Source organism: Cebus imitator, unplaced genomic scaffold, assembly GCF_001604975.1.
Source record: "Cebus imitator isolate Cc_AM_T3 unplaced genomic scaffold, Cebus_imitator-1.0 Scaffold383, whole genome shotgun sequence".
NCBI classification, from domain to species: Eukaryota; Metazoa; Chordata; class Mammalia; order Primates; family Cebidae; genus Cebus; species Cebus imitator.
This window is the reverse complement of record NW_016107698.1, coordinates 1,126,743-1,152,881: the sequence shown is the minus strand read 5'-3', so window position 1 is coordinate 1,152,881 and position 26,139 is coordinate 1,126,743. Positions and strand designations below refer to the sequence as shown.

The 26,139-nt window shown below is 34.5% G+C and overlaps 1 protein-coding gene across 1 annotated transcript in view; it reads right to left on the bottom strand.

The window, feature by feature from the left end:
* Positions 1–1,225: 1,225 nt before the first annotated feature.
* The window catches only part of MMP16 (matrix metallopeptidase 16), a 275,667-nt gene continuing 250,753 nt past the window's right edge, over positions 1,226–26,139 (bottom strand). The window contains exons 8-10 of the mRNA XM_017507692.2: positions 19,107–19,257; positions 10,503–10,618; positions 1,226–5,601 (exon numbers count right to left, since the gene is read on the bottom strand). Of these exons, the coding sequence (XP_017363181.1) occupies positions 5,267–5,601; positions 10,503–10,618; positions 19,107–19,257 (602 nt within the window). The 3' untranslated portion in view covers positions 1,226–5,266. The remainder of the gene's footprint in view (positions 5,602–10,502; positions 10,619–19,106; positions 19,258–26,139) is intronic.

Genomic DNA, 26,139 nt, shown 5'->3' with positions numbered 1-26,139 from the left:
ACATTATATGTCTTTCCAACTGAGGTTACTGAATACCTACCTCTTAGATTTTTAGCCTGTAAGGCAATGCATGAGTATCAGATGTGTTTAAGCATGGTAACATCTAATGACCACTGGCTAAATATATACAATGATATATCACATAATCATCGGTAGTGTGAAGAGCTTGAAATTGCATTTTTTCTCCAGTATTTTATGCTTGCTAAAGTAAAATTTCCAGTTGTATTATGAAGGAGTGCTATAGATTGTCTTTATATTTAACAAAAGACTCATTTCCCCCCTCCTCCATTTCTATTATATTTATTAATAATTAGTTTTCATATTTATGGTGTGGTACTATTCCTGGTTGCTTTCTTTATTACATAAAATTCTAATTTTTAAGACATAACTGTTAAACATTTCCTGATGTAATTATGATTCCCTCCCAGGTAGAGTGGAACCTGTAACTTAGCTACATACATTCTGGCATCTATTTCCTGTGGTCACAATATATCAACATCATGATGGTGCATGAAATCCATCTGAATGAGTAGATCCTCTAATATGATTGACTTGACACATTTTGTGATATTACATATTGGCTGAGATTGCTGTAATAGGTCATCAGAAATTTACATTTTTGGTTTAGATAGCATATTCTATTTGACATCTGTGATACTTTGGAATATGCCCTTGAAAGCATCAGAAATGAAATAAGCTCTTTACTGTGTTTGCTAAAAAAGACCTTACCACCATCCAGAAAATTGTTTCAGTATATGCTACAATCTCACAGACTTGGCACTACCACTAAATAATTCTCTTTATTAGTTTCTGGAAATAATTCCAAAAACTTAAAATATGTATATTTTTTGTGACTCAGTTTAACTCAGTCTATTTGATTATAATATCCATTCCTCTTCAGATAGCACTTTGAGTTTAGTTAATATTGACACACTATTTATTCCACTGTAAGATTCATGAAGTGTGGGCGTGCTTTTGTACCACACCAGAGATATCACCATAATATGTAGAACTTGCAAATATTACTACTTCTATCATCCAGTATATATACCATCATCTATGCACTGGAACTAGCAGTGAATTTTAGATGATGTTCTTATCCACCACATTGCGTTTTTTAATCACCCACAGAGAAGTAATGAAAATAGGCATATAGTATATGAAATGGCCAAATTATATGTTAACAAAAAAAGATTATAGGTAATCTATTAAATATAACACTTACTTATTTCAGTAAGCCGGTCTATATCCTTCATTACTTAGTAATTATTTTTTGGTAATCATTACTTAGTAATTTATTACATCTGATTCAGAAAAGCCTTGCCCTCTGATTTATAACAGAAGTTGTCTTTGCTAGTAACACATAATGCTGTCTAATTTATCTCTATAACCTTTGCAATCAGAAAGTGTCTGTATTCACCTGGTCTGACTGCCATGTCAACAGACACTGTTCTGAAATGAGTCAATAAATTCACAACCTTATCTACAATTCTGAGGTGGAATTACTGTTTTGCAGAAAATTCAAACTGATCAGCTATTTTAATACTTCATTGTGTTTAATAATATGCAGAGCAACAATATTTTACTAAAATTCTTAACTATATGGTCATTTTATAAGAACATTACCTTTACATTTGTGTTTACATTAGATAAAGTAATGAGAAATGAAGCAGAAGGAGAATTATTTTTGCAAGCATGAATGTGTTTTCATTTCAATTTGGGAAATCCTATGTCTGAGCTTTTCATGTTATTAGTAATGGTGTGATAAAAATATTTGATGCCTTGCATATCTCTACGAATACTGAACTGACATCTTGTATTATTGACCTATGGAAATTTATTTCACATTGGTTTTTGAATCACTATTCTTATGTGCTAGATCAGTTACTTTTCTTTTCACTGTTCCATTTGGATTGAGACTTTTTCCCCCAAACCTCAAGTGGAAGAGGAGTCAGGAACCATACCCACAAAGTACCTGCAGTACAATAAACAAATGGAATCCCAGTGTTGGTGATTACATTATACTTATTGTTTTCTTATCTCTTATAATAATACAGCCTGATAACTGAAATGTTTTAGTCAAAAAAGCAGCCATATATGCCTTTGCTTATCATGTAAATCTTGTATCATATTCAAGTAAATATTACCCAACCCTTATTTATGACATTTGCCAGAATTCAAACATAATGATAGACTCCTTCCTTCTTAATGCTATGATTATTTTCTAGCCCTTATATGCTTATAATCTTATGACGAATCAGGATATTGTGATGAATGAGTGAAGAGGCAATAGATTGCTTATTCAGTTTCTTTCTCATTTTAGAGGGAAAAAATCAATTTTCAATGCAGGTTGATGGAGTTTCTCAATGATTTGCACATGTCCCAAAATGACATAGTTCCTCATTTCTATATTTAGCAAAATATAGTTTCCAGTTATTTTTTTTCTTGACATCAAGGCCCTAAAAGGATTAAACCCTCCCACAAGCAAACACTGTATAAACGAGCTTATGTATATAGTCCTCCATGTTTAGCAGCAGTGACTAACTCTTTATAATATCAGCATCATCTAGAATGGAAGCACTGAAGTAAAGTTACAGGGCTGACTCTGGTTTTCTTTTCTTGCTTTCTTGGCCCTTGCGTACTTAATCTCCAATATCATCTTAAAATATCGTCTACATTGTATAATATTTCACTGTAAAGCCATTCTTTTCCTGCTGTTCTGTTTTCTTAGCCTCACAGTATATATGCTCAGGTTGTAAGAAATAACAATCTGCAAGGCTTTGCAGCATGCCACCCACAATTATAAAATATTTTCCCCAACCAAATCATAAACATGTAGTTTAACCAAAAGGCATTCTACTTTTCATGCTATGTTGAGTATAAATATAAATTCAAGGCAGCCAAACTATCCATTTCCAAATAAGAATGTATACCTACACTCATTAAAAATCATCTGGAAATGTGTTATATTAGCAAATGAGTAAGAAATTTTTACTAGTATAAAATTCCTGCTTTATATAAAAGCCACACTGGCCATTCAAGTATTTGAGGTTTTTTTTTTTTTCTCTATAGTTTTTGTAATTTGTACTAAAATGATGAATTTAGACTTGAAATTATATTAAAATAAAATTAAAATTCACTTCTACCTATAGGGCATTTTCAGAGTGTGCATGTAAAGAGCAAAGTGTCCATCTGCAGATCTGCCAACAACACTCTCTTCACTCTAAGGAAACAGCTCATGCTTACTAGGTTTTATAGAACAACTAATCCAATGGAGAAGCAACACCAGATTTCCTTCAGTTTGTGCCAGTTTGCAAGTTAAAGGTCAAAGGGCAAAGACAAAGAACAGGACTCTTCAAGGAAAATTTTCACAGAAGACAATGTTTAAGTTGTTGTTAATGACAGTCAATAGATCAATAATCAAGTTCAAGGCAAGCTGTTCATTGTTTCAAAAGCTAATCCCCTCAAAGCTGGCTTTCACACAAAGCCAATGTCTGACTCATGGGGTGCATTCATTCTGACCATCTCTAATAAAGTTCACAGCCCAGTGGCTGTAAAGCCTTTCACTGCAAGAAGCAGCTCCTAAAAATCAATAAAGAGGTCTGTCAGTTGCTGACTTTTCTCTAGGAAAAAAATATTGATACAAACCTGCTCTGCAGGTCACATGAAAATGACAATACTGCTGTTAGGACAAATTACACTCAACAATGAAATGCTTTGGTGGTCTCTTGGCTCTGTCAGTGATCAAATGGATGGCTAAATGCCAGAAGCCACACTAACCCTTTGAGAACTATGGTGGACATGCAATAGGTAATGCACTGGAAGATATTCATGCAACTTCAGAGTCATCATTTTAATTCATTTTTAAAATGGCAATGCTAACTGCATATACCAAGGCAAATTGAATTTTCATGCAATGGATTTTAAAACAGAAATTCAGTATGCCTAAAAAAAGAAAAAAAAAAAAAAAGAAGAAGAAGAGTTAGGCTGTTACCAGTTTTTCAAATAAAATTTCAGTCTTATGAGATTCTTAATAAAATACCTTTTTTATTTGCCAGAAAAAATTTGGCAAGTAGCATCATTTCTGTTTGTTATAAATGCATTTATGTAGTTGTGTAAATCATTTAAAAATTACATGACATTATAGGATATCTGTTTTAAAAACCTGAACTTCTTGAACCTGTGACTGTTTTTACCATTGCCCAGTTCTATAATTTATCAGTTCACGAGACCAACAATCCTAAGACTCTGAAAGCTGGTCTGATAGTTCTCAAAGGGTCACACAGGTATATTACTAGTGTCACAAATCCTTGTAAAGTAACTGTCACAGTAATCCACTTCAGAGACATACTGCTTCTTGATCTGCTTTGTCATGAATATTCCTGACAGACCCATGGAAGGCCTGGGGCAATGGCCTAATACAATTTGGGAAGATTATCACAATGATGGAGGCATAAGGTGGAAAGAAGAGGTTTAGAAATACTTCAAAAACAATTAAAAGGTCATGTTTGAAAATAGTTATGGATATAAATGTGATGAAACATTGAGGACATAGCTGAGAACAGCTGTATAAAACGAAAAATGGATGTATTATTAAGGCTGTTACTATATTGCAGATATTTTGGCCCCTTGGTTGTTGGAAAATGGCTGTCCCAACAGTCTAACGTCCTGCATATGTATTCCAAATCTCCCACCTGACAAAATGGTGCGTAGGAGACTATCCAAAGCAGTCAGAGAGCTATCTTCTTTGGAGACAAAGCTGTTTTGGGTCTTCACACTTTCCTGGAAGTTCAATTGTGGGGTTTTTGTTTAAACTCTTTTTTCCCTTTGTTTTAAAGCAAAAAAAAAAAAAAATCGTGGGTTTTTTGATTTGCTTTTTTATAGTCCCCCCAGAAATGGGCTCAGACTTCAGAAGGAAAAATAATATTAGAAATTTTTAAGAAGAATCTTTTCTTCTTTTTTTCCTCTTCTTTAGTTAATCCTGAAATTTTACTGGGCATTGAGCGTGCAGAGGAAAGGCCTAGAACTGAATGACAAAGAAAGACAAAGGACTGAAGAACAGCAGATACTGTGCATCATGGAAGCTTCCCCATGAGTGTATTTCCACTCATGTGCAGGACCAGCAACCCTCTGGGTTTGAAAGGTCAGCCCCGAATCAGGCTGCCACAAGCCTGCTCCTAGCTAGGAAACAGCATAACAGCTCTTGTCTTGAATCTCAAGTTACCACAAACTCCTGGAAAAGAAAGAAAGAAGAAAAAACCCTACATCACACCCACTCTTGCATAGAGCGTTTACAGTACAGTATGTGGCGGGGTGTTCCTTTCCTCTTGAACTGGAACACAGTGTAAACCAATACAAGGAGGCATAAGGCCAAGATGCAGGGAATGACAATAGCTATGGCTTTCACAGTGCTGGCTGTGTTGTCCAGTTTGATGACAATGTCTACATCATCTGGTGGGCTGTGTCCTTCTTTAACTCTGTCTGTTGGTCCATCACAGCCCATAAAATCCTTGAGGATGGATCTTGGATATCCAGGTTCTACCTTGAGTATCTGATTGTTGAATTTCCAATACTCCTTTCCTTTGTAGAAATATGTAAAGCCTAGGGGGAAAAACATACACATACACAGGTACCACTTATTTGTGAAAGTGTATTTGTAGAGAAATGTTATTAAAATAGGCTATGTCTTAAAAGATGTGTTTTAAGGACATTCACTTTTTATAGGAAGAAAGCACTATTTTTGGTTCAGCTGTCTGTTAAGATGGCTGTGGCTGCTGTGCTCCAGGAATGACGCCCTCTAATGCCTATGGAAAACTCAGCCCAGACAGAGAAATATTATTTACAGAGGACTGCTCAAAGACCATGCTAGGCAATCTACTAGTATTCCAAGCTAGAAAAGAGAACCTTATCTTTTTGCTGGCTTATAGGACTGCTGTTACAAAATTACACATTAGTGTGATAATATCAACCTATATGGAAAGATGCTGAAACAGCCTTATAAATTGAAACCCTGTTTACCCTCGGGCTGTTACTGGGAACATTGTTCAATATATGATAAAGAGGCTTCTCTATGAAACACCTCAAGTGAAATTTCTAATCATCTTAGTATCAGGAATCTGTACTCCTTCTAAACAACAGGCTTCCTTTTGTAATTTTGATGAGAAATCACAATAAAATTAAATCATAAAACTGGAGAGGCTTTCATTTGTCTGCAAGGAATCTTAACAAGTAAAGAGGATTCATAGTATTTCGTACTCTAACCTCATTTCTGGCTCTAAGTCATAAACATTTTGTTCCTTCTCCTTTTGTCCTCTTTATTTAACTTTATTTAATATTTGTGTCACCTAGCTATATTTTATAGAACCCCAAAAGCCATTATTCATTATTTTAAGAATAAAGTTGAACATAAATCTACAATTCTATTTTTAATACTTCCTAGTACCTTATATTTCATGGGGAGGAGGTGGGATGTGGGAGGCTCAAGTAACTCAGCAATACATACAATTTATTTTCTAAAACATTATGAATGCATACAATAGACTTTGTAAGCTCCCGATGATTGAACTACAACTATAGACATTTTTCTTAGAACTATTGTCCAAATTTTATGTTTTTGTTGGGCACATATCCAGTTTTTTTCTTTCTGTTCACAGTTCATTCATGTCAAGTTTCTGTGTGACTATAGTACTTAGACTTAATTTGTCCTTTGAGATAAAAATCAAAAAATCAAGAAGAAATGTTTTAATGCTATAATTACTTAAAACTATATTTTGGGAGTTATCTATTTTTGATAGAGGGCGTAATTCATAGTTTACAGTCATTAATCAAGGTGATTTTTTTCCTGTATGATTGAGGACTTATTATGGAAGAAGCATTGTGTTAAAGTTTAGTATATGGCCTCTCTTTTAATCCTCACAAGTAGTCCATCAGGTAGAATTTATTATCCATTCTTTTTAGCCCAAGATATTGAGGATCAGAGACAAAATAACATGCTCATATTCTGGTGAACACAAGTTTTAAATCTTGATCTAGATCTAGAGCCTGGACACTTAATTTTCTAAGATTGGGTACTTTAGAAGGCTCCTGTCTTTTAAACATCCAAGGGTGTGATAGGTATCATTCTTGAATGAAGAACTCTGAAATCTCTCAAGAAATTTCAGATAGGACAGATGATTACTTTGGTCACTTCACTTGGAAATCATTCTGTTGAATGCCATAAAAACCTACTGCTGCTTTTAGTTTCAAAGGACAGTTTTGCAATGGGAGCAACTTGCCAAGTGAAAACAGGTGTATGTAGATTCAAGTTTTTCAGTCCGGAGTTGGTATTTGATCACGTTAATAAAATTCAATATAATTACTCAACAAGCTTGGATGAAGAAAACTTAAGTGCCTGCCAAATAACAGTACTTTAGATGATCATAATTGAATAATGACATTGATCTAGAATTAGACCTACAAAATGGGTGAATGTACTTCTTATAATTATAAACTCGAAACCAACAGCTGGAAGTGTCCTCATCTTCAATTTTTAGCTAAAGCCAATTACTATAGAGCTACTGGGCATTACACAAAAGTTAAGAAGTTTCTATTTACATACTAAGCGGTTCTGCAGGCCAAATTTTACAGTAACACACTCCACATATAGAAGTAGAATTGTAGTTATTGAATATACTTGTTACAAATGAGAAGTCTAGGCCTGATGTGGAGGCTTATGCCTGTAATCCCAGCATTTTGGGAGGCTGAGGCAGGAGGATTGCTTGAGCCCTGGAGTTCAGGAGACTAACCCGGGCATCATAGTAAGATGAGACCCTGTCTCAAAAAAAAAAAAAAGTGTCTAGTTACTAGGAGATAGATAGTATAAACATTTGAAAAGAAGTAGCCTAAAATCTTGGTAATAGAAATATGTCAAACCTTGATTCTGCAAAATTCATCTTGTTCAATAATTTAGGATTTTTCATTTATGAAAGGTCGGTGGTTGAATCAATGTTTAGGTATTTATATTTTTTTCCTTTTAAAAGCAGCTTTGACATATGTTTTTGTATACATGCTTATGAAGAACAACTTCTGGTGAATTCTTACCTATATTTTCATTGAGAAATTCTGGAAAATAAATTAATGAGACTATATTTTATTTCATGATCCTTTATGCTTGACTGAACCTTACTGGACTTTTCTATTGTTTCATCCTAAAAATGTAATGAGACAAAATTCGCCACAGCTGGTACTATTATACAGCTTAGCAGATGTCCCTTTAGAGCAGTACCTCTGTGTTCTATTTTTGACCATTAGGTGTTTACTAGTAAGAAGTTGCTATTTAATACATATGAAAAAATAAACTGAATCTTGTGGAAATATTTGTTAGAGTCAAACTTACAGAGTATATATTTTTATAGTCTGTGATAACTCTTTAACAAAATGTAGTGTACAGCAGTGGTAAGACCACTGTACATGTTAGCAAGAAATTGGTTTTATCCAATTTCTAGTGTAACAAGCCACTTTGGTTTACTTTCAAAAAAGCTCCCCCCTTTATTATTTAATTCTTTAAAAATACTTTTTATATCATTGTTCAAGTTTCCTCCTTGGTGACAGCTATAATTTTTAGGAATGATGTCAGTTTTCTGTCTTTCATGTGATCATCTTTCACACTTTTTCATTTCTTTGTCCTTTTTATCTGTGTAGTTTCTTAAGTTTTAAGGCACATTATTAATATGATTTTACTGCCTTCAGTGTGACTTTATTGTGACTTCCTTCATTCTCTTATTGCTTTCCCTTTTATCTCAGAAAGTTATGTTTTAATCTTAGTCTCACTGTCCTATGGATTTCTTCTTTTGTCACATACAAATCATACCTTAACTTGGTCTTTTAATTTTCTGAGCCAATAGAATACACAAAAATTATTTTTCTCAGCAAGTACTCTGATAAGGACTTCAAGGTTCTTTTTGACTTTGCCTCTGCCTACAGTGTTCCACTTGTGGGACACTATCACACAGAATATAGTAGTACATCTTTACATATACAGCAATGCTCAAAAAAAAGTACATGCACTTCAATTTTTTTATTGGTATGCATTTATCCTGGTTCTCAGTTCGTTCAAGTTTATGCTAGTATAGAGTTTTCCCTCCCTTCCTCCCTCCCTCCCTCCCTCCCTCCCTCCCTCCCTCTCTCTCTCCCTCTCTCTCTCTCTCACTCTCTCTCTTTCTTTTATTCATTTATTTAGAGACAAAGTCTGGCTCTTGCCTAGACTGGTGTGCAGTGGCTTGATCTCAGTCAGCTTAATGCAACCTCCTTCTCCCGGGTTCAGGCAATTCTCCTGCATCAGGCTCCTGAGTAGCTGGGACTACAGGTGCACATCACCATGCCTGGCTAATTTATATGTTTTTAGTAGAGACCGGGGTGTCACCATTTTGGTCAGGCTGATCTCAAACTCCTGACCTCAGGGGATCTGCCCACATCAGCCTCCCAGAGTGTTGGGATTACAGGTGTAAGCCCCGTGCCACTGTCAGTGTAGAGTTCTCTTAATCTTCCAATATGCCTATGGTCAATCACAGTTTTCAGTGGTAATGTAGTATGATTTTTTTATTTTCCCCTGATTCTTTCATTAACCTTGCTTTTTCTTCCCTGCCCATAGATGCACTTAGTTTTGTTCTTACAAAAGATGCCTATTTTTGCTTATATTGAAAATATGTCACAGACTCTTGTTATTGAGGACATACATAATACACTATTTTCTTATGGTTCCTATTGATGATGAGGTAATTTTTTCTCTATTTCAGAATGTCATTTTCCTTTCCTTTGTTCAGAAATACTGCACTTAAAGTCAATTTCAAATTATTATGATTTATTCCTATTTAGTAATCCCTGGATGACAAGAGGTATGTTCACATTTCATATCTGCCAAAAGACAGGGGAGTATGGATTATCCATGGTTTGGCTAACTTTCCACTCGGGATATAGCAGAATCTGAAATCCTGAGTAGCAAGTAAAGGAGGCAGCTCTCAGATTTGTTTCTTGCTGTTATGCCATTATACATCCACTCTATTCTCACTACATAGAGTTGGAATCTTCCTTGATTGCTGACACTCTAAGTCAAAAAATACATAAAAATTATAATCCTCAATATGCATTATTACCAGATATAACACCTCAACTGGCACCTATATTTTCCTTGTGACCAGTTCTGTCCCATGTATTTTTATTATAATCTTTACAGGAATTATAATAGAAATATAGGTCACTTCAAAGGTATACATAACTTCCATATTAAACTATTATCTGTATTTTTTTCTAATGACTTTTTACAAACTAAAATAAGTTGACGTTAAAAAATGTCTACAGCATAATATTACATGTAAATCTAGGAAAGAAAGTTAATATAAATGGAAACATAGTATTACATAGCTCTAGTATAGCACTTTCCAATGGTTTAATTTAGCAGAGTGAAAAAGCCTAATGTGTTACTAAGACAGCAAACTTATGAAATGTAGAAAGCACATGTTGCATACCATTTTCTTTGTGTACAAATGCTCCCTGAGGAGACTCAGGGATTCCTTTCCAGACTGTGATTGGCTTGGGATAGCCAGGGTCCATTGTTTTCATTTCTTCACTGTATCTCCAATATCTACAAAGGATAAAAACAACACCACCACCAACAATAACATATAGGGAAAGGTTATGCATACAAACAATAATAACTAACATTTATTAGACCTTTGCTGTGTGCTTCACTTAGTTACTTGTGCACCTATTAATGATTTACAGAACTCCAACTGGCAAGCTCTGATTTAAGTCACTGAAATACAATGAGCATAAGACATTTATTCTGTTTCTTCTCCTGCATATATTAAAAATGGACATCTTATTGTTCATATCCTGCCCGTGTTAAAAATAAGTTTTTATTCAGTCTGCTAAAATGAATAAAAAGTGCTAGCTGAGTATATTTATAATTCATATGGACATCATCAACCTGCATATATATATATATATATATATGTATATATATATGAGGTTTTCATGAGTTTTTAAAAAAACTTTCTTAGGAAGCAGAACATTTTTAAAAATAATTTTAAGCAGAATCTTGATTTATTTATTCATTCAGTACATATTTAGTGAATATATATTATGTTTCTGGCATTATGGTGGGGCCAGAGATTCAACGTTGCACAACACAGATATGCTGTGGCTCTCACTTATCTCACCATTATAGGATATGTAAGGATATGGGAAATAAACCAATTTATCAATAAATGCCTACTATGATAGGAGGTGATAACCGCTATGAAAAAAGCAAAGCAGATAAAGTTATCTAGGAATATCAAAAGCCATGTTAAATTGGTGGACGGAGAGGTCCTCTCTGATAAGCCGACATCTGAGCAGAGAAAAGTGAGGAGCAATACATGCAGTCTTTGGGAGAAGAACATTCCAGGCAGAGGAGCTAGGAATTAAAAATTCCTGTGGCAGGCATGTGCTTGGAGTACCTGAGTCTACAAGAGGCTGGGGTGACTGGAATTGAGTTAGTATTGGGGAGACAAGGTGAGAGTGAGAACCAGAACTTAAAATTAGATAAGCCTTTACACTATAGTGAGCTTTTGGCTTTCCTCTAAGAGAGATGGGAAGCCAATATATATTTTGAACAGAGGAGCTTAAACTTATGGCTAATTGTTGAAAAGACTACACTGGTTGCTATGAGTAAAATAGCTTGAAGGAGATAAGGCAGAAGCTGGAATGCCAGTTGGGATGTCACTGCAATAATCCTCGGACTAGGAAGTCAACAACTATAGCCCTGATGATAAATCAAGGGATTTGGGATATATTTTAAAGAAGAGCCAGAGGACTTACTCATGGATTAGATGTGGGATGTGAAAGAGAAGGAAGCTGAGTATGACTCAAGAGTTGTGAGTCTGATTATCTGGAAGAATAATGCTGTCATTTAGTAAGATAATGAAATAAGAGAAGGTAAGTTGAGACAGATTGAGAAATCATGAATCTTGTGTTAGCTACATTAAATTCAAACTTCAAAGTGGAGCTGCTGATGAGGAAATTGGGAATGTGAGTATAGACGTTAGGGCAGGTCTTGATTGGAGTACTCAGTGTATAGACATTAATACAAGTAAAAGCAGAGCTCACCAAGAGACTCTTATCCCTTCACAGAGTAGTCCTTGAGCCACTTTCACAGAATCCTAGACTTCCAAGGAACAAATTGTGACCATCCCTACTTTGGATCATTCATTATTGTCCATATATTTTAAGACTAAAATGAGTTTATATTTTGAATGGTCACAAAGATTGACAAAATAGGGTAAAATCATTGGGAGTTCACAGTGATATCATCTATTTTGGGCAGCCCTATTGCTCTATGCATTATTTTATTTAATCACAACAAACCCATGAGATAGTCATCACTGTCCCCATTTGAGAGAGGAGAATTCTTGGGGGACATTGAATGATAAGTAGAAGTATAACCATGTTTGTCTGATTTCAAAAGTATCTGCTATTTTCACCATGAAGGCAGTTTCCAAATTCATTTGATGCCACCAAATATGTTTTCCAATTTTATTTGTCAATGCTTTTTCACCCACTACACATCTTTGATGATATACTAAAGCTAGTGTTTCACCAACACATATTTGGGAAATGATACATTTTTTAAAAATTATCTTTGACGTAGCCATTTTTTCTGAAATTTGAAAAAAATAAATATGTTATAGTTTGGATATTCCTCTGCCAGGCCTATAAAGGAGTCTTTACCTACAGAGCTCTGGGGTCATGTGTAGAAGGTTTTGCTACAAATTCCTAGAAACATCACTTGAGTAACATCTGGAATTCCTCCATCCATTGAAGATGCATTTCCTCAATCTTCAATGTTGACATAGATGGGAAAAAGATTATTTCAGGAATTGTTCTAAGAAGTACCCAAAAGAAGAGTTTATACCAAAAGGGAAACTGTCAGAGGTATTTGTCACAGGTTCTCATCACATGAAAGATGAGAACAGATCTGATGGACAGATCAGGAATAGCTTCTTGGAGATGCACTGAGCTGAAAGAATGGTGCCTGGACTGCATCTTTCTGAAGAGGACAGTGAAGTGGAATCATTAGTGTAGCATGCCACCAATTCTAAAATATATTTTCTTTTACATTTTGTGCATGGAAATGTTTACTTTTAAATTAAAATATTTAAATAAACATAATTTTTGAATATTCTTGTAACACAGGACATTCTGTGATGAATGGTTAATACAGTTGAGATTTGCTCCTAATTTAAAGATCTCTCAAGTAATAATAATAATAATAGTAATAAAAATAAAATTAGGAATAACTTAAAATCCTGAGGATGATGGTATCACATCCTGCATGTGATTTAAGTAATAATAATACATACCTAGCAACCAGATTAGTTTTCTGAGAAGTAGTTATGCTTTTGATGTAATAATACCTACACTTTAGGTAGTGTTTTATAGTTATAAAGTAAATTTATGTACATATATTATCTTGTTTTGCTTAAACTCCTTAACAGTCTTTTATATCACATATTACAGTGTTCTCTATAATAATGTCCTAACGATAGATTTAGTATGAATAGTCACTCAATTCAAGCAATAACAGAGCATTGGGCATCATATTATTCAAAGACAATTGACTTAGTCAGCCTGACTGTGTCTGAAGTGGTAGAATTGAAATTCAAATGTTACTGCTAGTGTCTGCCTGTGTTTTCTTCTCTCTCAATGCTGACATTCAAATAACTTGTGTTCACTGTTTGGGTATAACTTTCCTTTCTCCCTTAGTCTGTTCATTCACAAATTACTTCACTCACTGATGCTTTTCTAAGCACCTATATTATATGCCAGACTCACAGGATTCAGAGAGATCTCATTTCAAGGAAATGTTAATGGAATGTCAATTTTACTACACTCTTTTGTAGGAAAGTAATTCTGGTATGAATTTGTCAATATAAAAGCATTTCCCTCTCCTAGCAGATAATGCAAAACAATAATTTGGAATCATTTTACAATTTTAGAAAAACTCAACATAGGCTTGAGCCCAAAGGTTGTCTGCTTTGTGTCAGCTTTGATATACAACCAGTAAACTGGAATGCAATTAGAATTATCTATAGTTAGCACTGTCTTATAAAAGGTGCTGAAGCTTATTCATAAATATTGCTTTGTATTTTAATTTCCAACATATTTGAGCATATGACAACACGAACAAAGCTCATTCCACTGAATTTTTCTCCCTGAAAAATAAGCTTATAGATTCAACGAGAAGTAAATTAGCATATTCAGATCAGAACACTATGTAAATAAACCATTTTGGGGCTTTAAAATATAGATATTTTCATGGAAAACATTGACATTTTGTGTAGGAGGGTCAGTAAGTGATAAAAGCTATTATAAATGAACATCATAGCTCTTTCTTCTGATTCATCAGTTATCTCTACCGTAGAATTTTGACTTTAGCCAGATGATTCTTTGAGATTTGCATTCTTAATCAAGGCCTCAAAATCCCATTCCTCAGGATCGGCCTTAAAAATGCAAAAGAATAGACAATATCAATCTATCAGTTTTTGCTGTATTTTTGAATGACTCAAAAACATATACATTAAGAAATTACTTTATAAACATACCACTTAATCTGGAGGAAATAAACGTATTTTTCTATTTCATTATTAGGGATGATAATAAAGAAAACAAAGTAGGTCTACATTTTGTTATTTTTATTTGAAAATACCTTAAAATTCTCAACAACTACGCTTCTTATGAAATATGGCAATAGAGCCTTAGATATGATTGTGAGATGTTGAGAGATGACTTAGAAACATAGCATTTTAAGCTAAATGTTATGAAGATCAAAACATATCCAAGTACCAGAGCATGGTGTATTAACAAAAGGGCAAGTAGGAATCTGAGGGACTGAGTTCCATGCTGTATGTAAAATAGTACAACACTAGATATTTTAATCTGAATTTACAGATTTATTTAAAGAACCATCATTTCATCTACTCTCTTTAGCTATCTCTATACTTAGAAGATTTCAACTGGGCTCCTGCTTTCAATACCATTTATATGTCGATAACTCTGAAATCTGTGTCTCCAACTAAATTTTCCATTAAGATGAAAACTCAATTATCCAACAACCTACTTGACTTCTTCACTTGGTGTATAAATAGGCACCTCAGTTAAGCATGGGCATTTCAATTTCTTAATCCCTTTCCCTTAATATTCCTTTCTCTGTTTTTTTTTTTTTTGTTGTAGTTGTTGCTGTTTTTAAATCTCCAGATAAGGTACTGTCTACTTAATTACTTGAGTGAAAAGGCTAGTAGTTGTCCTGATTTATTTGTTCCTCCCCTAAAATCCAAGCCTCGAGGACAACTTGTTATCACACTCAAAATTATCCTGCACCCACCCACTTTGCTGCTTCTCCACCACTACCATCATGTCTTCCTGCAGTCATTCAACAGTCTCCCAGTTACCCTCTACTCTTGCAGCTCATTTTTCACACAGAAGACAGCACAATCTTCGTGAATACATATAAGATCATGTCACTTTCCTGTTGAAAACCATCCAATGCCTCTTCCTTGTACTTAGAATAATCAAACTCTTTGCCATGGGCTATGGGGCCCTGTGTAATCTGGTCCCTATTGACCAGTTTGACATCTCCTACCACTTTAACCACTATGCTCTAGGCAACACTGTTTTTAAACAATCCAACTTCTTTCCTAAATTATTGCCTTTGCATGACTATATTATCCACCTGCAACAAATTGTCCTGAATAGCTTCTATGGCTAAGTCTCCACTCAGGTTTCCCCTTCACAAGTGAGGCCTTCTCCCAGGTCAACACTAAGTCCCAACCTATCCTTACCACCAGGAGTCTCTCTCGTGGCAACACCTTGTTTTAGTTCTTTGTAGCATTTCTCACTGTGAAAATTATCAGGGTCATTTATTTGTTTACTGTTTTTTATTTGTCTCCTCCAACACAGTCTAAGTGTCATGAAAGCAGGAGCTCTGTGGTCTTTCTTTCTACTACTCCATCTTCATTACCTAGTACATGTCACATACTTTGTGTTCCAAAATGCATTTTTGAATCAATTAAATGAGTGCTAGGGTAGGACAGGTGCAGAAATCTTAAGGAAGCAGGCATTAGAGCTACTGAGGATAGAATGGGCTGCCTCATGTTCATACTGTAACAGGCAGTTTAGTGGAGATGGAAGGGGACCCTTGGGCTGCAATTGAGGGTATCTACATTTTGATAGGAAGTGAACAACATTCAGGGCTGATGTATGACAGCATCTAATTTAAAGATGTGCTTTGTTTGCCTAGTAGATTATTTGAAGTGATCTGGATTTTGATCACTTTCTGGCTCACAGGAGTACTCGTCATTCGCTATTGCCTTACATGTACTGCTTTACACAGGTACAGCCATTACTCACCTGAATTACAGCCGTTATTTGCCTGATCTCTTTAAGGACCTGAATCTTTTATAACGGTTCTAGATACAAAAATCCTTTTTGCTCTTAGTATTAGAGAAATAGAAAACTGTTAACATAACTTTTTGCTTTTTTGTAAGCAGAAAAATGGTAGTGGGTAAAGAGGGGAGAAATAATGAAAAATAAATTTTCATATAAAAGTGACAACTAAATTGTTGTTTCTGAGCTTCAGTTAGAGAGTTTAATGTCTTTTCATCTACTTTTAAATCTAGAATAAATTTATTGATAAATGCTGTTGACTCTGGAAATATGTAATTATACGACTATAGAGTAATCTGTTTATAAAACATCTATAACTTGTGACATCTTACATAAGATCACACACATGCAAATTAGTTGAAATCCTGCTTTCAATTTTTTAAAACATACAAAACCATAGTCGTTTATATAGAACTTAAAAGTAATAAAGGCATTTCTACACATTTGCCGTATTTGTCATGCAGCTTTTCAAGCAGGGAGTAAACTAACTAAAAACCCTTTTCCCATTTGCTATAGTCTTTTTTCTTTTATGCTTTTGGCATCTAATCTCCACTGATTTCACAAATTTGAGGTACTTCATGTTTACTCTTTGAACAAATGTTCCAATAAGTACTAAATTTAGAGAATGGAAACATTTTAAATGTAATCCCTACTTTTGTGGGAAAAAGAGCTATCTGATAATGAAATGGCCATTTTTATTATCATCTATGAAGCTAATTAAAACTGTTATGTAAAACTAAGCTTCCATTTTCTGTCCCCTATAAGCTAACTTCTTCTTCTCAGCCTTTAATTTCTGCCCTTTTTTGAGAAAAATTAAAAATGTGCAACTCTGTGTAGTACTGAGTCTTGCATGGGTACATTTAAAATCAGCTGATAAATTCAACAACCTTAAGGGTTATACCATTTTAAAGAATATGTTATAAGTTTGTAGATTTATTTTTATTAGTGGTCACTATGCAGTGGCAATAAAGTTCTTCCCCTTTCATTCTCTATTACATTGATATCCTGTTGAGAGTCATTATTCTTTATTATTCTTTTTGTGGGGTAAGTAGCATCTTCTCCTTTAATCAAATTTTTGTTTGATATATCTTTTTAATTTGTGATTTAGTAAGAAATATTTTAGCACAGCCTAGCTTTATTATAATTAATTAAAATCTATGAGCATTTTGCTATGGAAAATATAGGAATATTGCATATAAAGTTAGTCAAAGAATAAATTTAAAAGTGTACATTCTTATTCATGGAAGCCAATTATAGGATCTTTTGTTCACACATAAAGCTCAATGTTTGAAAGTATTTGCTAATAAAAATTGTAAATTTCCAAATAAACAAGGTTTATAACCTTACTTACTTTTCTCTTAGATTTGGAGACATTGCGTAGGGTTAATTTATGCTAAGATAATATGGCAAACTCGATATTGGCATGTTGGACATTGAAGACTGTATTTTATATGTGTGTATGTTTTTTAAAATGTATGCATAAATGGTAGAACAATGGCAGACTGAAGTCCTACAAACCAATAAAGACTACTTATGAAGTTCTCATTGTGAGCTAGCTAGTGATAGTGTAATTAAAATTTGATTTTTGATATTTTTCTATTTAACATTTATTTAAATTAATAAAAAACATAGGCTTCAACTTAATTTGTAATATCTGTTAACAATTAGGCAAGGATGTGGTTATATCTGCCTAATAGCTACTGTAAGGTTTTTTGTTTTGTTTTTGTTTTTAAGACAGGGTCTCACTCTGTTGGCCAGATTGGAATACAGTGATACAATTTTGGCTCACTGCAGCCTTTGCCTCCCTAGTTCAAGTGATTCTCATGCCTCAGCCTCCCAAGTAGCTGAAATTACAGGTGTGTGCCACCACGCCCGGCTAAGTTTTGTATTTTTAGTAGAGATGGGGTTTCTCCATGTTGGCCAGGCTGGTCTCGAACTCCTGACCTTAAGTGATCCACACACCTTGGCCTCACAAAGTGCTGGGATTACAGGCATGAACCAATGCGCTTGGTCCTATTGTAAGTTTTATGCCTACAACTTTCATTTTGTGAACTCCATTAGTAATATCATAAAAGGAAAAAAAAGAGGAAAATAAAAATAAAATACCTGGGAAAAATATTATACTTCAAGCTAAAAGTATTTAGCCTAGTAATAGTTTGACTATGGTATCTAAATAAATGGCTTCTTAAGAAATAGAATCTATGACTAAACTGAAATTCTTTGGAAGTCTTCACAATTTATTGTATACAAAGTATAAAAATTTAACTTTGAGTATGAAAACACAAAAATCCTGTGCTAAAAAGTATTTTTTTCTAAACAAAATCAGTAAAATTCCCCAAAAAAGGCATTGTAAGGATACATATATACACTGCCTACACCGTATTTTGAGCATGTTGCAATTATGGGGAAATGAAAAAAAACATATGCTAGGTATACACATTCATAAGAAAGTCATATTAGCTGAATATTCAGAGAAAGATTTATCTTAAATATTATTTGAAATATTAAAAAATTTTTAATTGCATCAACTCCTGTGTTAAATCCACCAAAATTCTTCATCAACAGCTCATGCCTCTGATAGTCTAGAAATGCTGGCTTTCTAAAAACTAGTCAATTAACTGTTTTTCTCATGATAAGTGTATACTGACCTGTCTCCCTTGAAGAAATAGGTTTTCCCAACGTCCTCCCACCAAATGGCTGAATCAATACCATGAGGGGGAATTCCACTTCCAAGGGTTACCAAGTCATGAGGGTAACCAGGTTGAAGAGTTGTGTCCTTGAATACCCAATATTTGTTACCTGTATGAAATAAGTGTAAATGCAAAATATATTAATTTAATGTCAGAAATTAGAATATATCTATTAACACAATACATTTAAAATCATTATATTAAATGTATATTATACATTTAAAATTATTATTCCAAATATATATTATATTAAATATATAAAATCCTTGAAATAAGTTAGTAGTTGTCCCATCTAGAATATTAGTATTATTTTTGAAATATCATTCCTAAGTGGATATAATGAAAACAACTTATTAATATAATAATATAACCAAAATTTTGTGAGTGAATTTAAAAAATGAAATAGATCTATAACTTTGCCATAAATAAACAGTTCTGAGTTAAGGATGAAGGATTCTTCCCCTAAAAATTAGAGGTCCTACTTTTTTTTCAAGGCTAAATCATTCCTGTATTTTGAGAAATGGGTATGCCCTCAGATTGGCTTCATGTTTATAACCTCTACTCAACTGGATCACTTCCTCTGGGCTGGTATTTCATTATATAAGCATTCACAAAACTCCCTAGTCTTATAAATTCATCCTCCCTTGACCCCATGCCCTCTTCTAATTGTCAAACTCTATTCCTGTCTTTAAGAGTCTTTAAGAGTGGTAACAGAGGACAGAAAAATTTTAACCTTAACTGTGTTTGGAATTGCTGGAGCATGGCATAATGATACTAAACAGTAGACAGGCTTTAGTCAGTTTTATTGCTGTTTCACAATTCTCTACAGACAGCATACTTCCTCATGCCTTCCCTGTGCCCCTGGCCAACTGCACCCACCATTTCTCTTTCTGGTATGCCTATCAAGTTTCAGTCCACTGAAGCTCTTAGTTCTGGAGTCACCAATGCCCTCCAACTAAACAATTCTCCATCCTTATCTATTGACACAAGTGACCACCTTAAGTACTTTCCTCCCTGAGCTACTAGAAAACCATTTTCTTTTAACTTGTTTGTTCTCTAGCTGCTCCTTTCTGGGTTTACTGTATTTTACTCAGCCCTTGATGTTTCCTAAGACTCTGTTCTTTGCTGTCTTCTCTTTTATCCCAAATAAGGAGGGGTCAGAAACTCAAATAACTACAAGGGCTAAGCTAGGGATGCTAGTAGTAGTGCAGTAACTCCACTAATATTGAGATACTTCCATAAAAGTCAGTAAATATCCATTATCCTAAAGATGTGTTTCCTTCCTTCCCAAGTCCTCTCCTCCTGGGCCTCTTGAATCATTCTACAATCCAGTAACCTCTTGGATCTCTAGTATCTCCTGGGGTTAATATCTGGCAAAGAAATGTGCCCCGATGTCCTTTCTACAATATTTCAAAACCACTCATAGATGAGGACTATGATAAACTGTAGCCTTCATATAATACCTAAGGGTATTCCAAAACATTTAAACAACATGCCGTTATAACACAAAATAAGCAAATAAGACCCACACATCTTTAGGCTAGATTTAGTTAGGAATTTCTTCTAGTTTGTAGCCATGAGTAATCTCATTTACGCCAAGACCTTCTACCACCATTTGATATCATTTAAGTTAAAACACATTTGAGTATCTTCAAGTATCCCAAGTATCATGGCAGGTACTAAGGATACCGAAGAGGATTAAGACAGACCTGATCGCTACTCTGATTATACTACATGACAGCAGAAGAGGCAGATGAAAACCAAATATACAAATATATATATATAACTGTAGTAATTGAAAAACTAGTGAAGGCTAGGAAAAAAAAAAAACAGAAGTTGAGAAAAAAAATAGAGAACTTACTTTAAGTAAAAAGGTCAGGGAAGACCTCTCTGAAGAAATACACCAAAATCTAAAGAAAGAGAAGGTAATAAATACGCAAGGAATATTGGGAAGTGCATTCAGACCAGAAGACAGTTTGGGATGATCAACAAATTGAAAGAAGATCAGTAATTCGTAATAAGCAAGCACAAAAGCATTGAAAATCAACATAATTCATTGGAATCTTATTTTGAGTATATTAAAGGCCATCAAGGAGATTAAATTTGTGTTGGGTTGTGATTGGTTTTATATTTTAAAATGATGATTTTTGGTGAAAAATGTATCATAAAGGGAAGAGTGAAAATGAGAGGACCTATTAAGAGTCTTTGGCAAGAAGTAATTGAATCATTCACTCAACAATTACTTAGTACATATACCAGGCACTGTTGTAGGCACCACAGATAGAGAAGTGAATGAGAAGGGCAGCATCTCTATCTCATGAAGCTTAGATTTCAGTGAGTGATTATGGAAATATTAACTTGAATCAAACAGATAAATAAATTCAAACTCCAGAGAGCAAAGTGCTATACAAATAGAGAAAGAAAAAAGGACATTAAGGTGACAGTGATGGGATCAGGGCTACTTTGTATTAGACACAGGAAAAAGCCCTTGATTCAATTGTGACATATAATTCAAAGGAGCCAGACCACTGAAGATTGTTTAAGGTAAAGGAAACCTGAAGAATAAATTCCAAAATGGGAAGAGGCTTGTTGTACACCTAGAATAGGGTATGATATGACTGTATAATAATAGAGGTGAGAATCATGTAATCCTGTAGGACTTGAACTTTATTCTAAATGAAATATGAAGTTATTGAATAGTTAAATAAAAAAATTCTTAGATAGTAGTTTGGACCAATACAGCTGAAATAGAGGTGGAAAGGAGAAAATGAAGTTATGACATATTTTGGAGATGGAATTGATAGGCATTGCTGAGGGAAATAAGATAAAGATAATATCAAGAATGGTCCTCAAGTTCTGGCTTGTGTAGATAAGTAAATCACAGTGCTTTTTAATAAGCCAATGAAGACTAAAGGTGGGTGGGCTGTTGGAAACTTAAATCAAGAGTCTGAGATGTCAGTGAAATATCTACATAAAGAAGTAATGTAGGCAACCGGGTATTTCAGTTTGAAAATAAGTTTGTAAGATATAAGCATAAATGTGGCATTTATAAATTTAGGATGTGTTGAGATTATCCTGGGAAGAGTATATACAGAAGATAAAGAGAAACCAGAACTGGACTTCTAGAAATCTGTGCCCATTAGAAAAGATCACATAAAAGAAGAAAGCGGAGGAGGCACATGAGGAGAAAAAAGAGGCAGTATTGAAGGCAAAAGTAAAAGAAAACATCAGAAGCCAAAAAGAAAAAAGCGTAGTCATAAATGACTATCTCTGGTCCAAATATCTCTTGAAAGTCAACTAGTATCTATAGTTATCTGATGGGATTTTCTACAAAATCCAAATTTGAACTCATCTGAAAACCTTTCTTATTTTCCTTCTTTGGGTAGGTGGAATATGAGTTATTCTGTGGCTGACATTAGAAACCTCCTTGCTCATTATTTTCCATATTTAATGGATCATTACATCCAGCTGATTCCAATTCCTAACTCTCACTTATAACTGTCCTTTGAAGTCTGTTCTTTTTACCCATGGTCCTTTCTATCATTCCTTCCATCATCCCTTCTAAAGGTAATTGCTTTGTCCACAAGCTGTAAGGTAGGTGTCATTGTTCTCCACATCCACTCTCTATACTATCACTGTCAGACTAGAACCACTCAAAAGGCTGTGCTGCAGAGTAAGCTGTGGAGACATGGCTTCATCTGATGATAAGCAGAGATAAGCAGAACTATCTTCGTCTCTGTCTTGGGAAGATGACCTCAAGAATACTGAGAGACTGTCCCTCTCAGCAGGGGGAACTGACTATATTTTATATAATATGAAGCCTGAGAAGCCAAGATGGCCAGAGGAAGTGGATATTATGAGGAGGTAGAAATTGAATAAATGAGATGGACTGAAAGAGAAAAGAGAATAAGAAGAGAAAAGCGATGCAAGGAGCAAAGCTATGAGTGAGAGAGGGGCCAGCAGGCAAGTGTAGCAAGTTCCTGGCGGTCTGAGTTCCTGTTATACACTCACTCCTTACCATAAGTTCCCCATAAGCTCAACTAACCTTACTGGGTTTATTTTTTCTTTTAACTGAATGAGACTGTGCAACCTAAAATCGTGTACACTCAAGCATCATGTAAGTTGTAAGGTGCATCTGAGCCCAAGCCTGTTGGCCAGAATTTTGGCTTTAGCCAGTGGTACCATGCTGTCTTCCAACCATGAGACTTAAGAGCAATCTGTTTATTTCCTAGTTTAAGTTATTTCAACAGTTTCCTTTCTTGTTTACCTGTCTCCAGTCTGTTTCCCTTTTATCTATCCCCCACAAAGCAATACAGGAATTTCTTGAAAATGTATACTTGATTTTTGCTCTCTTTTGTTTAAAATTTTCAGTGGTTTCTCATTGAATTCAGGATAAAACTCAAATTCATTATAAGTCATTTCAAGGTTCCTTTCAGTATGGGTCTCTTATCTCATCTACATTTCACTTAGCTCCATTTATGGAAAACTAGGATGACACTTTCAAAACGTAGCTTAGCATGATTTCTCTGTAAAGCATTTCCTATCCGAGCATGGTGGGCATCTTACATTGTCAGAGTACTGGCATTTACCTTGATCTTATTACTTAGTACATTGTACTTCGATGAATCACAAGCCTGCCACCCACTCTAGGCTGTGAGTAACTTGAGGAAAAACGCTACATTGAACACATTATTTTCCTGCAGCACCTCATAAACTGGCTTAGAAGGTAGGTGCTTAATAAATGCTTACCGATACAAAGAGCCATGTTTAATATTACATGACTAATCAAAGATAGGTTAAAAAAATTTAACAAGGCACAATAAAGGCTACAATAAAGGCTACATAAATAACATTGTGGGCATTAGCCTGGAATCTTATTAGTATAGCAATAAAAATAAATTTTATAACCACTAGCAAGTATGAGAAAATATAAGGTATACCCTGGTATTGTGCTGAAAAACCATTTATTTAAGTGATTATATTTAACCAAGTGTTGGGAAATATGGTCATAAAAATGCAAACTTATCCTGAGCCCTTGTTTAATCTGAATATTACACACACACACACACACACACACACACACACACACACACACATACACACATCACCCCAAAGGCCCAGATGGTTTCCTTGCCAGCGTCAGTGAGTTGGAAAATCCAGAGAGCTGTTTCACAGCATGCTCTATATTTTAGTCAAATCTCTGTGGTATTTAAAATAGAAAGTCTTAAAACAATAGAAGAAAGAGAAAGAAAGGCCTTTTCTTTTGGCCTATACCTCAGTGACCTATTGCATCCTTTCCTTTCATCTCCTTTTTAATCAGGAAGGAGTATGCATTTTCTATGCCTCTCATGCTAGCTATTTAGGGTACACCTTGTATCAGCTCAATCCAGTTGGCTGCCCCTTTCAAGCAGAAGCACTCTAGTATGCTTTCGATCATTTCCTTTCGCAGCTCCTAAACTTGATTATCATTTGCATGAAAATTTCTTCTAGGCTTTTTTCAGTGATGACACTAGGCTCAACAATAACCAGGATGCCTTGGTGTATAGAGCAGGGGATACAGTTCACAGAAGCTTAGTTTATATATAGTCCCAGTGTCTTAGTGGAGGATAATGTGTGAAAAAAGAAAAGGAATTATAGTTCTTCTAGAAAATTGTTATTATTCTACTCAAAAAACTGTTATCGTTGGTGTTTTTAAAAACTGTACTTTGAAAATACTTTCCTCTACTGTTGGTATAGTATTTTCCATAAATGAAAGGGAGAAATAATCAGTCTTTCACTTTCACTTTTTAATGATCAAGTCCTTTGTATAAAAGAGCACGATTAGCTTTTTTATTTTTAACCTGCTAGGAAAAATGTATTTATATTCCCTTTATGAAAACAAAGCAAAATAGAGAGCTTATCAGCAAACATTTGCTGTAATGTTACATAACAGAATTCCAGCAGTTATTCACACAAAATTAAGAAACACCACCTTGCCTGCTGAGTATTTGTGACATAGAATTCAAGGAAATAACTCAATAGTAATTATGAATGATAACATTTATTTTCTGAGTGTTTATTGAGGAAATACAACATTTTAATTCCTTTTGTATCTTGATAAGTTAAGATTTTCATATGAAAAAACTGAAATGACTTTTGTTTCTACTTTTTAGTTTTTCAGTTAACTATGTAAGATTTATGTTAGACTCTTTTTGCTGTACATATGACAGGTGGTTTTTTAACTCCCCTACCATCAGACAGTCTGGTTCTCAAGGAAAATATTGCCTTTTTGGCAGAATGTAAGTATACCCTGGATTTCATATGAGTTTGGCATATTCTGGAGCAAGTGGAAAAAACTAGTTCTTACCGACATTGTACTTGGCAGAATGCAGAGGAAAATATCAACAAGTTAGAATTAAAGGCCAAAAGGATTTATAAATAGAAGAATAGCTTCAAAAATGTTTAGAGTTGGAGAGGACTTTATAGGTCATCTACTGCAGTGATTTTTCAATGATATTCAACTATCCATCCATCTATTCAACGGATAGATGATATTCAATCATCCATCTATTCCATCTATTCATCCATCTATTCTATTCAATGTCTGTTTATTACGAGCTGATTATAGTCCATCACTCAACTAGGTGCTGCAGAAACACTGATGAAGGCAAAACAAAAAGTTCCTGCCCTTGTGAAACAGATTAGTAGAGAAGATAGACAGTAAACAAATAATTCCCCCCCGAAATTTTTAAACCAAATGCTGTTCCTATCAGGAAACATGCAGTATCTAATAACCTTTTTTTTTTCCCCCAGAAGGACAATCCTTACTCTGGAGGTTAAGATTTCTACCTGCTTTTTAATTCCCTTGAATTGAGTCATTGTTAATGGTGGGAGTGCACTACATTGTTCAGATGTACTGGATCAGAAAAGTGGCTGTGAATCCAGCCTAATACATTCATTTATTTCACAGCTCAAAGAAATGGTGTGTCTAAAACCACACCGCCAGGTGCTA